This window comes from Uloborus diversus, chromosome 4, assembly GCF_026930045.1.
Source record: "Uloborus diversus isolate 005 chromosome 4, Udiv.v.3.1, whole genome shotgun sequence".
Classification (NCBI taxonomy): Eukaryota; Metazoa; Arthropoda; class Arachnida; order Araneae; family Uloboridae; genus Uloborus; species Uloborus diversus.
In genome coordinates this window covers 53,025,464-53,036,603 of record NC_072734.1, presented here as the reverse complement: position 1 = coordinate 53,036,603, position 11,140 = coordinate 53,025,464, and the positions used below count along the sequence as shown (strand labels likewise).

At 35.1% G+C, this 11,140-nt stretch overlaps 1 protein-coding gene across 1 annotated transcript in view; it reads right to left on the bottom strand.

The window, feature by feature from the left end:
* Nucleotides 1–2,242: 2,242 nt before the first annotated feature.
* LOC129220572 (putative inorganic phosphate cotransporter) overlaps nt 2,243–11,140 on the bottom strand; it is a 31,758-nt gene continuing 22,860 nt past the window's right edge. Inside the window, exons 10-11 of the mRNA XM_054855004.1 lie at nt 2,975–3,060; nt 2,243–2,446 (exon numbers count right to left, since the gene is read on the bottom strand). Coding sequence (XP_054710979.1) covers nt 2,243–2,446; nt 2,975–3,060 — 290 coding nt within the window. The remainder of the gene's footprint in view (nt 2,447–2,974; nt 3,061–11,140) is intronic.

Here is an 11,140-nt window from a genome sequence, read left to right as displayed (position 1 = left end):
AACAGGAGCGTAGATGTTTTACTATAATTTTTTCAGTACATACATTCGCTTGTCGGACTAATTTAGGAAACATAAATTCCTAACACCCAGTTAGCACAGTTAACCTTTGGGAATAACTGAGAATCCTTGATTCTTAACAGCTAATTCTGGATCAATTGTTGAAATCTTTCTGTGCTCGGGGTAGGGCAATTTCATCAAAAAGGTGAAATTTCTGTGCCATACTCAGTCAGTAGCGAAATGTACAAAATTTGTGATATAGACTAGTAAAAAAGTTTGCGGGCATGAAAACCCAGATGGTTTTATAAAGTAAATAACATTCAGATCAATATCGTTGATGAACAATTTGATACTACTTCATAATTTAAAGACCTTCAACAGAAAAAGCACACACAAATTGGTTGGGTAGGGGAGGGTGATGGTGCGGGGGGAGAGAGAACTCGACTTGCTGCTACCTCCTTGCTGGTGAGTCCTGAGTCATTTTAACACAATGGAAAAATAAATAAAGCATTAAAATGGTTGTTTAATTTTCATTGAAAGTCAAAACCCTGCCATAACTTGAATATTTGATAATACACTCAATCGGTAGAGAGATGAGCATAACTTGTGACAGAGTCTGTAAAAAAATGTCGCAAGCGTGAAAACCGAGAAGGTTTTCATAGTAAATAACAATCAGATCAAGAACATTTGATGCGAATTCAGAATTTAAGGAACTTCAGCATGATGAACCACACCCAAATTGTTTGGTTTATTGGGTAGGGTTTTGTGTGGGACTTGACTTGCTGCCACCATCACCTGATTAGACTCGTCATTTAGGGGGTCAGGGGGTGGTTCATTGCCCCCCCACCACGGCTTTGAGAAATAAATGTATTTACATTTGTGTGAGCGTGGTTTTTGCTATTTTCCGTTGAAACTTCCATTGAATTGGCACTCTTTGACCCTCCTCCCTATGGAAATTTTTAATCAATGGATCTGCACGTGGCGAGTGCTTCATTTTCGTGGTGAGTGGTGAGTCATTTTAGCACAAGAGAAATGTGTGTTAAAACATTAAAGGGGATGCTTAATAGCATATCTTTACAGCTTTATGTCTGCTTAAAAATTTCTGAAATAATGTAACTTTAACCTTAAAAATGGTACTTTAAAGCTTTCTGCGGGAATTCAAATGATGGACAATGTGCCCCCAAGTTTTTTCCTTACATTTCAGTAACTACAAAGTGTATTCTTAGAACTATTAGAAATGAAATAAATTATTTTTTGAAAAAATTTCCATCTTTAAAAATTGCCGGGTTTTTTTTTTCTATTTTTTTTCTCAACTTGAGCGCGATTTCAAAAATAATTTATAAATTTTTAAATCATTTTCCCCGTTATTAGGATGCCAATGCGCAAGTTTTCCACGCATTAAAAAGTAACAAGAAAAATTGTTTTTCGACCCACCCTACTGCCCACAAATGATGTTAGGTTTCTTTACATTTTGACACCTCCCTCCTTTGTCACTAAGCGTCACACTTCGCTTTACCCCCTGACCTCCCCTTGTCACTTGTCACGCTGTTTTTCATAAGCATATTCCCTTAAAAAATCCTTGATGTCATTTTTTTTTGAAACCCCTTCTCTTTTCGTCGTCACAAACTGCCACAATGTCCCGACCCCCCCCCCCCTCAATGAGTGACATCATTTGTGGAAAAACATTTACTACAATGGCAAAGGAAAATCATTCACGAAATTTTTGGTAACTAATCATCACAATATGTATCACATAAAAGAAAATATTTAAAGTAGCTTAAAAACTGAAGTTCTAAACTCAAAACTATTGCCAGAGAAAAAAAGTTTGAAAAAAGAAAAAATATCAGTTGCCGTTTACACATAAGCTCGGCATTAAGAAATAAAACTCTGGATACAAATGAAATAAACATACATAAACTACAAAGAGCGAACTGAAATAATAATCAATTTAAATATCACAGTCCATGCAGTGTCATTATGATTAATTTTGGACATGTATAGTTTGGCTCTGCTAAAATATAGGCGAGGGAAGAAGGTTTGCTTTTGCAACACGTTACAATACGTTGAAATAGCTGTAATTGTGACAGTATAGAATTCTCATCCCAATCTCTCCAAGCAGAGATCAGCTCGTCCTAGGTCAGACTTCTTTTTGTCAGAGCCATACTATAATCACAAAATTACAACGCAAATCAATAAAAATACTGGCAGATAAAAACTCTCGATGCACAAGATGCAATTCTCCAAATTATAATCTTGAAGATGAAATTCCTTCTTTAGAAGGATGCATTCCATTCTCTTGGATCGTTGAAATTTCTTTCCGGGCAATTTTCTGTGAAGCAGGATCGTACGGATGAATATCAGCAGAACCAAAAATTAGAAACACAAAACCACTGCCGGCGGATACTGCTGTTGTAATAAGAAACATCTTCCCCCACTGCGTTAGGTTTTGCTAAAGAAAAGAAAGACCATTCATAAAATATGCTTTCAAAATGAAAAATAATTTTATTTTCCGTATAAATGTACTAAAGGCCGTATTAACCAGCCGAATCAAACCTCAATCAGACACTCGAACCACCGACTGAAGCCTTCATGTTCAGTGAAAACCCGTTACAAGGAATACCAGCGCGACGAAATATCTGTTTGAGCGAAATAACATTTATTTCCTGATTTTCTTTCCATTATATGTATTGATTCAATTTCATTACAACGAATAAAAATTCAAGTCTTTCGAAATTCGTTCAAAGGGGATTTCACTGTAATTGTGTGAAGACGATTTCAAACAACGAGGAGGTCCAAATAGACTTGCGAATTTTATAGTTCATTCTGCTTTTACATCTAAAGTAGTCCTAGCCCGCGAGTGCATGATTTAAAGAAATAAAGTTATGTAGCTTTTATTTTTTGTTTAAATCAGGTAGAAATGTGAAAAAAAGCACACACAAATTTTACCTAAACAGAATTTTAGCTTAACATTGTTTACCTCATCATTTGTAAGTTGTCCCACTGTCACTGGAATTAAAAAACCAGCTAAACTTGCTACTGTGCTTGCAAATCCCATCAATGGACCTGAAAAATAGAAATTATAAAATATAAGTTAGAAAATATATTGAAGAGCCATTCCACTTCAAATTAGCCTAACAGCTCTGAAAAGCGTCTCATGACCATCACAGATTATTTTGAAAAAAATACATTAGTTACTGTTTAGGCAAATTATCATATAATGCTGTAACCGCCGGTATGCGACCCAAGTTTATAACTGAAAGCTAATTCAATCAGAGTAAAAGTTCTGTTTATTGAGCGTGTAGTATGTGTTTGCTTTTGCAACGCCGGAGTGTCGCTAATAAAGGTATATTGTGCAAAAGGTGTTACGTGCTTTTTTTGCCTTAGAGCTATCGAAGTTGGTAATTTTGGTCAAGAGTTATAACTTATGGGCTAAAAACTATTCCAAAAAGATTTTGTACCATTTTTTTCTCCAAGTACAGCCTAAATTCGGACATTTTGGAAAAAAATAAAACACTCGATTTGAAATTGGTGCAATTTCAAAAGTATTTTCATTTTTTCAATACCTGATTATTTTTTCTAAATAAATTATGATCTATTATCATTGCGTCATCATGATTAAAAATTTAGCTGGGCTCATTGATAAAAAAAAAAGTTCGGAAAAAACTGCATATATAACTTATTTTATGATTATTTCCCCTATAGAAAAACCCCCTTTTTTTTAACTAAACAGAGATTGCAATCTGAAACCCTTAATTGGTAGTTTTATGGCATATTCTTACTATAATGTTTAGATGCCTTGGAAATCAAATTTAAAATTTTGAAAATGTTCAAAAATTACGATTTTTAAAGTGAGATTACTCAAAAAAACATATTTTTAAAAACCTTAATATAACTTCTTTCAAATTGTTTTTAATGCTCAAGAAGTTGATATCCGCCATACTGTGTTTCTTTGTCTTAAAAGATTTTTATGATTTTCCGAAACTTTGTTTCCATTAGGTGCATGCAAAATGATTTTTTTTTCTAATTTTATTAATTGAAATTTAGACATATTAATGCCCAATAGTAACCAAAACCGGAAAACCCACTAGTATAGTAACTAAGTCATCATCAATATCTGGATATGTAATTAACATTTTCGTAATGATGACGTCAATCCTTATATATTATTTCTGTAGCCTGTTTTTGGTTTCTAAGCCAGATTTTCCTCAATTCTTGATCTATTTCTTTGATTTACACCTTATTTGAAAGCTTATCGTGCTGGCTACTGACGAAAAATAGACCCACGGTCTAAAAATTGTTTTTTTCAGCCAAAAAAAACCGTTTTAAATACCCTGAGTGAGGTTTTCGTTTAAACTCATAACTTTAACTTGCACTGTGACCGAAAGAGCTGAATAGCTTGATCGGCAGAGCGTTCTCCTTTTAACCAGGAGAATGAGTGTTCGGGCCCACGTCCGGACAATCTGCATCAAAAATTCGAGAAATGTCGCGCATTACATGGACACTCAATTACGTAAATAACAAATATGAGGGAATAGAATAAATGAGAAGGAAACGCGCCTTGCTGTTATGAAAACTGGATGTGACATTGTGCTAAATTACTTGTGAATTGTAAGTTTTTTTTTTTTTTTTTTTTTTTTTTAAAGCTTTGGCTCTGGTAAGAAAATTAAGGCATAATGTAAGCGAAAATATAAGTAACAGGTTTAAGATTTCATACTACAATAGAATTGAGATAAATAAATACCTTTGTGCAGAATAGTAAAGTCAGAACAAACAACGTAAGTAGAAGCACAAATTTGTAAATTACAGCAGACACGTGTTTCGGCGTTACAGGGAACGCCTTTTTCAATGCAAAAAATAATGAGCTTATGGATGAAAAGACATCCGACAAAAGCCAAGAGCAGATAAGCATGCAGCTTAAAAGATAAAAACAGCGGATTAGCCAAACACCAATGACAAAGTTATAAACCGATAAGGAACCAATATTGAAGGGTGAAATATATGTTTTTTCTTCTTTTTGCAAAAAAACAAATAGCATATCACACTTTTACTATATTCGAAAATCTACGCTTAAAAAAGAGCATAGTTCAATTTATTTTGTATTTTAACCTTGCTGTTAAATGATGAACACGTGCTGCCATCTAAGTCAAAACGGTTCAAGTAGCTTGCGATAACAAATTGTAAAAATTTTAAAAAATAAAAACACTTCTCTTCAATATCTTATCTTATATATTATTCCCCCCTCATTTTAAAACTTATCAGGCCGGCTAATTACGAAAAATACACTCACGGTCGAAGAATCAAGTTTTCGGAGACACCCCTTGCTGTTGCAAAACTTTGATGCAGCCTGAAGTTCTTATGCAGATTTTTTTTTTTTTTTTTTGAAGCAAAGTTCGAATACATTTTTTATTTTCTTGCATAGCTTTTGGCAAGAAAAAAAAATAATAAAATAAAATAAACCTATGTGTGTGTGTGTGTGTGTGTGTGTGTGTGTGTGTGTTAATAAAGCTTAAAAGCACTGGACTTAGTTGTTCGGTTAAATTGATAAGTTTTTTTTCGGTAGAGCGTTCTGCTATAAACTAACTGAACTTCGGGCAAGCTCGAGCTGTCCGACATAATACCAAATTTAGATTAATATTACGCATTACATGTACTCATAACATACAACAGATAACACATGTAATAAAATAAATGCAATGGAAATGCTGCTTGGTGTTTCGTCTCCTTCAGCATAAAAAAAGTATTAGATTTACCTCAAGGGAATCATTTTTGTGCAGAAAAACATTTTCATTGTATGCGGAAATGTAGATTTTTCTAAAAGTAGTATTCGACCTTTTGTACAAATGAAAAAATACTACGCCAAATTGAAACTATGAGTTTCACCCAGTAAACCTTTAATTTTTTTATTCGAATACGACATAAAACAGTAAAATTTATTATTAACTTCATTAGTAAGAAATGTGATCTTCCTCATTCCTTAATCAAATTCCATGCTTTACGAATAATTTTAAATCGTATCATGCTGGCTAATGACAAAACATAGACGCATGATCGTATTTTTTTTCGGCAAAAAGCTTTTTTGCTGTTTTTTACTACGCATTTCTTCAATGAATAGTATTCGAAAAGGAAGTCGCAATTGCTAGGTTTGTTGGAGTGTCGTGCTGTAATAAAAATGGCGCCAGTTCGAATCCGTGCCAATAAATATTTCTTTAATGTTTCTTTTTTTCCCGTCAGATGCTTACATGGGCAGGATTGTATTTGCCACAACCTGTTTTTTCACATTTACAATTACTGCTTTTTCACGAGTCACTCAGCCACACTTTTAATGATATTTATGTTTGCATTGAAAATACGTACAACCAAAAGGTGAGCGATGATCAAATTATCACAACGTTCTATTTAACAAGGTTTTGTTACTGATGTCTTCAAATTACATGCCTTCTCTTGTGCGCTTACGTTTTCCCGTTCACTTTTTTCGGTTATTATTCATTATGTTCTTTCTTTGAAATTTTTAAAGAGCGAAATGACTTATGAAACGATTCGAAGCACAGTGCGGAATTCCGCACGGGTCGACTAGTTAAATATATTGAAAGTAATTTTTGCCATTGTGAGAATTGTTGTCATTCCGAACAATGATCTTTGAATTAATCTTAAGTTCTAGAATATTTATGTAGTCTAAAATGATAAAGTTTTTAAAAAGGTCTAGCATGATTATAAATCTACATTAGGAAATAAATTTTGACCTACAGTTTTGATGATGTAGTAAACAAATCTGCCAAAAATATTTGTAAATGTTACAATGTCATACAGTTTTTAATAATAAAATGGTGTTTATTCGTGTTGGCTTTAATTTTAAATCATAACATTTATAATACGTTTTGCAGTCTGAACCACTGAATCAGAATTTCAGACTTGCCTGTTTGAAGGCATGAGCTAGAGATTGTGATGATTTAAAACAATCCGGAGCTCACGGTTACGTTAACAATAAGAGAATTTCAAAATTTTCGAACGACAGCATCCACTTTTTCTTTGCATTAATTGATTAGCGTATTGAAAAACCGCAAATGGCGTTGGAACGAGTCTCATGTCATAACATTTGCTCATTTGCATATTCGAGTACATGACCAAAGAAAAGTAATCTCCAAATTGAATTTAGTAATGATTTTTCCGCAAATACTGCTGTGCAAGTGGTGTTTTGTGACAGTGGCTTCTACTGCTGTCTCACCCTGTGTTAATACAAAGTTTAGTCAAAGCTCCTCCGCTCTTATTTGTCACTAGTGGTACCCGCACGGCTTTGCCCGTAGTTGAAAATTAAAAGGTCAATCGGTTCGCCTGTATATTTACAAATAATGGATGACGAATTTCTCGCCAATTGGCTACGTTCATTCGCTCTCCCATTCCACGTTATGATAATTTCGTAATTTACTCGTCCATCTTATGATAATTTTGCTCCGGAAAATGTTCTTGAAATTGAAATAGAAAAAAAACAAAAATGAATTTTTGAAAAATCGCTTCGAGTTGCACACCTCCATGCTGCAAACTAACTTTCTGCCAAATTTCATGAACATCGGCCGAACGGTCTTGGCGCTACGCGCGTCACAGAGATCCAGACATCCTACAGACATCCTCCAGGACAGAGAGACTTTGAGCGTTATTATTAGTAAAGAAGAAGATAAATTACATCTTCAATTCGGCAATTTCTTAACATGCTTCACTTCTCCACTCTAGCACTTTTGCCTCGCCTTCTGTCAAATATTGCTACGTATCATCCTATGGTATCCAACTTCTGATGAAAAAATAAAAAAAAAATATTAACCAATCTGTTTCAATTTTTTTCCTTCAAATTTTCCTATTTTATAATCTGTCTCAAATAACCAATATTGATTAGCAAGGAAAGAAAAAAATGATTTAATTCTTAAGTAGCGAACTATGTAAAGCAAAATAAGAAGTTAAATAAATACCTTTGTGCGGTAAAATAAAATAAGAAATAACAACGTCAAAAGCACAAATTGAAGATTACTACAACTTTTCCTTATTCCATAATAGTGATGCCCGCACGGCTTTGCCCGTAATAGAAAAATTAAAAGGTCTTTTGGTTCGCCTGTAGATTTACAAATAATGTATGGTGAATTTTCTCGCCAATTGACTTGTACCCATGTTACGGCTCCACGTTATGATAATTTCGTATCTCGCCAATTGACTTGTGCCCGTGTTAGGGTTCCACGTTATGATAATTTCGTAATTTACTCGTCCATCTTATAATAGTTTTGTTCTTAAAATTGGAATAGAAAAAGAACCACATCGAATTTTCGAAAAATCGCTTCGAGGTGCACACCCCCATGCTAGAAACTAACTTTGTGCCAAATTTCATGAAAATCGGCCGAACGGTCTAGGCGCTATGCGTGTCACAGAGATCCAGACATCCAGACAGAGTGACTTTGAGCTTTATTATTAGTAACTAGTGATACCCGCACGGCATTGCCCGTAATAGAAAAATCATAAGGTCTTTTGGTTCGCCTGTATATTTACAAATAATGTATGGTGAATTTCCTCGCCAGTTGGCTTGTACCCATCTTACGGTTCCACGTTATGATAATTTCGTATCTCGCCAATTGACTTGTGCCCATGTTACGGTTCCACGTTATGATAATTTCGTAATTTACTCGTCCATTTTATGATATTTTTTTTTCTTAAAATTGGAATAGAAAAAGATCCACATCGAATTTTCGAAAAATCGCTTCGAGGTGCACACCCCCATGCTACATACTAATTTTGTGCCAAATTTCCTGAAAATCGGCAACCGGTCTAGGCGCTATGCGCGTCACAGACATCCAGACATCCAGACATCCTCCTCCGGACAGAGAGACTTTCAGCTTTATTATTAGTAAAGATTGGAATAGAAAAAGATCCACATCGAATTTTCGAAAAATCGCTTCGAGGTGCACACCCCCATGCTACATACTAACTTTGTGCCAAATTTTCTGAAAATCGGCCGAACGGTCTAAGCGCTATGCGCGTCACAGACATCCTACAGACATCCAGACATCCTCCGGACAGAGAGACTTTCAGCTTTATTATTAGTAAAGAAGATTAATTTTTCCTATGTTCTTTGCAGAGGCTTTAAGTTGGCATTTCGTCACACGCCAATCGCTCCAATGTTATTTGTCATTTTTCAAAATCCAAATCAATATACTAAAGGAAAAAATTGCCATTGCCATTCTAAAACTTCGAAACTATCTCACTGTATTCGTAAACGGGAACACTGCGTTGTATAAGTTCATCGCCATTTCGTGAGCAAACCTGCAAACAACAATATGTACAATATCGATTGTATTGTTTCAGCAGATAGGCCGATAAAGTTTCTGATGTAGGAGAAATTTCTTTTGAACCATTTTATATGGTACTAGTGATACCCGCACGGCTTTGCCCGTAATAGAAAAATCAAAAGGTCTTTTGGTTCGCCTGTATATTTACAAATAATGTATGATGAATTTTCTCGCCAGGTGGCTTGTACCCATCTTACGGTTCCACGTTATGATAATTTCGTATCTCTCCAATTAGCTTGTGCCCATGTTACGGTTCCACGTTATGATACTTTCGTAATTAACTCGTCCATCTTATGATATTTTTTTTCTTAAAATTGCAATAGAAAAAGAACCACATCGAATATTTGAAAAATCGCTTCGAGGTGCACACCCCCATGCCACAAACTAACTTTGTGCAAAATTTCATGAAAATCGGTCGAACGGTCTAGGCGCTATGCGCGTCACAGAGATCCAGACATCCTCCGGACAGACTTTCAGCTTTAGTATTAGTAAAGATTAATTTTTTCCTATGTTCTTTGCAGAGGCTTTAAGCTGACATTCGTCACACGCCAATCGCTCCAATGTTATTTGTCATTTTTCAAAATCAAAATCAATATACGAAAGGAAAAAATTGCCATTGCCGTTCTAAAACTTCGAAACAATCTCACTGTATTCGTAAACGTGAACACTGCGTTGTATAAGTTCATCGCCATTTCGTGAGCAAACTTGCAAACAACAATCTGTACATTATCGGTTTAGCCCGGTCAATTTAGACATAAAAATAGTGATCAAATAACAAAAATTCCGGGAAAGCTAAATTTTTGTAGGGACCTTGGACTTACTATTACAAATAAGGTGCCAAAAGTCCCCATCGATCCCATGTGCGCTAAAAAAATTATTCGGGGTCAAAGGTCAAAATTTTAGGTTTTTTGGATTTTTCTCAAAAACGGTAAGTTTTATCGAAAAGTACCGCAGACCAAAGTTATAGATCTCAAAATTCTCCATAAAAATGGTCCTTATGATTTTTTTCTCCAAGACCAAACCTTTCCATATATTGCGTACTCTCAAAAGACAGCCAGTCATTTACAGAATCCCCTCTACTTGCATGGCCTTGAATAACATCTGGCTATTCTAGTCCGTGTGGCGTCGTTCACATACCCAGGGGTGCCCAACCCACTAAGGGCATGGGCGCACCCCTCAATATCGCGGAGCCCCCCCCCCCCTCAAAAGCAAGAGCCCCTTTCCAAAAACTGAGAAAAATATCCCTCAAAACAACCCCCTTTTAAATGTTTTTTGAGCTCTCCAACTGTAACCACATTTCATACAATAAAACATAGTTTGGCTGGCGAGTCGCATTATTATCTTGGCTTCTGACAATGTTTGACCTTAGTGATACATTGTGAGTAAGATTTCTGGATTCTAATCTGACTCTAAGTATTCCATCTCTCTTGGTTAGACAATAAACTGTGTTTGACGCTTCTTTGTCTAATTTTACGCATCGTCTCACTGCTTTAGTATAACGTGAGGTATTGGAAATCATATAATTCAGTAGTTACGCCCTCAAGCACCATTTCTTTTAAAGTTTTATCTGATATTCCTTTTTCTAAGAAGATGATCCGAGTTTTCCCACTTCTGCTTATCAAAGAACTCAAGTTGAAATCTGAAATTGTAAATTTTTGCTATACAATAGAATTTTTTAAACTTGCCACCGTACTATGTTTAGATCATCAGCTCTTGTTCTGCAAACTGGTTACTTTGAGAATCTAAAAAATATAACACTAGGCATTGCGGATGACCATCATCAGAGAACTTGTTTCAAGACGGATTACGACGATCAGTTC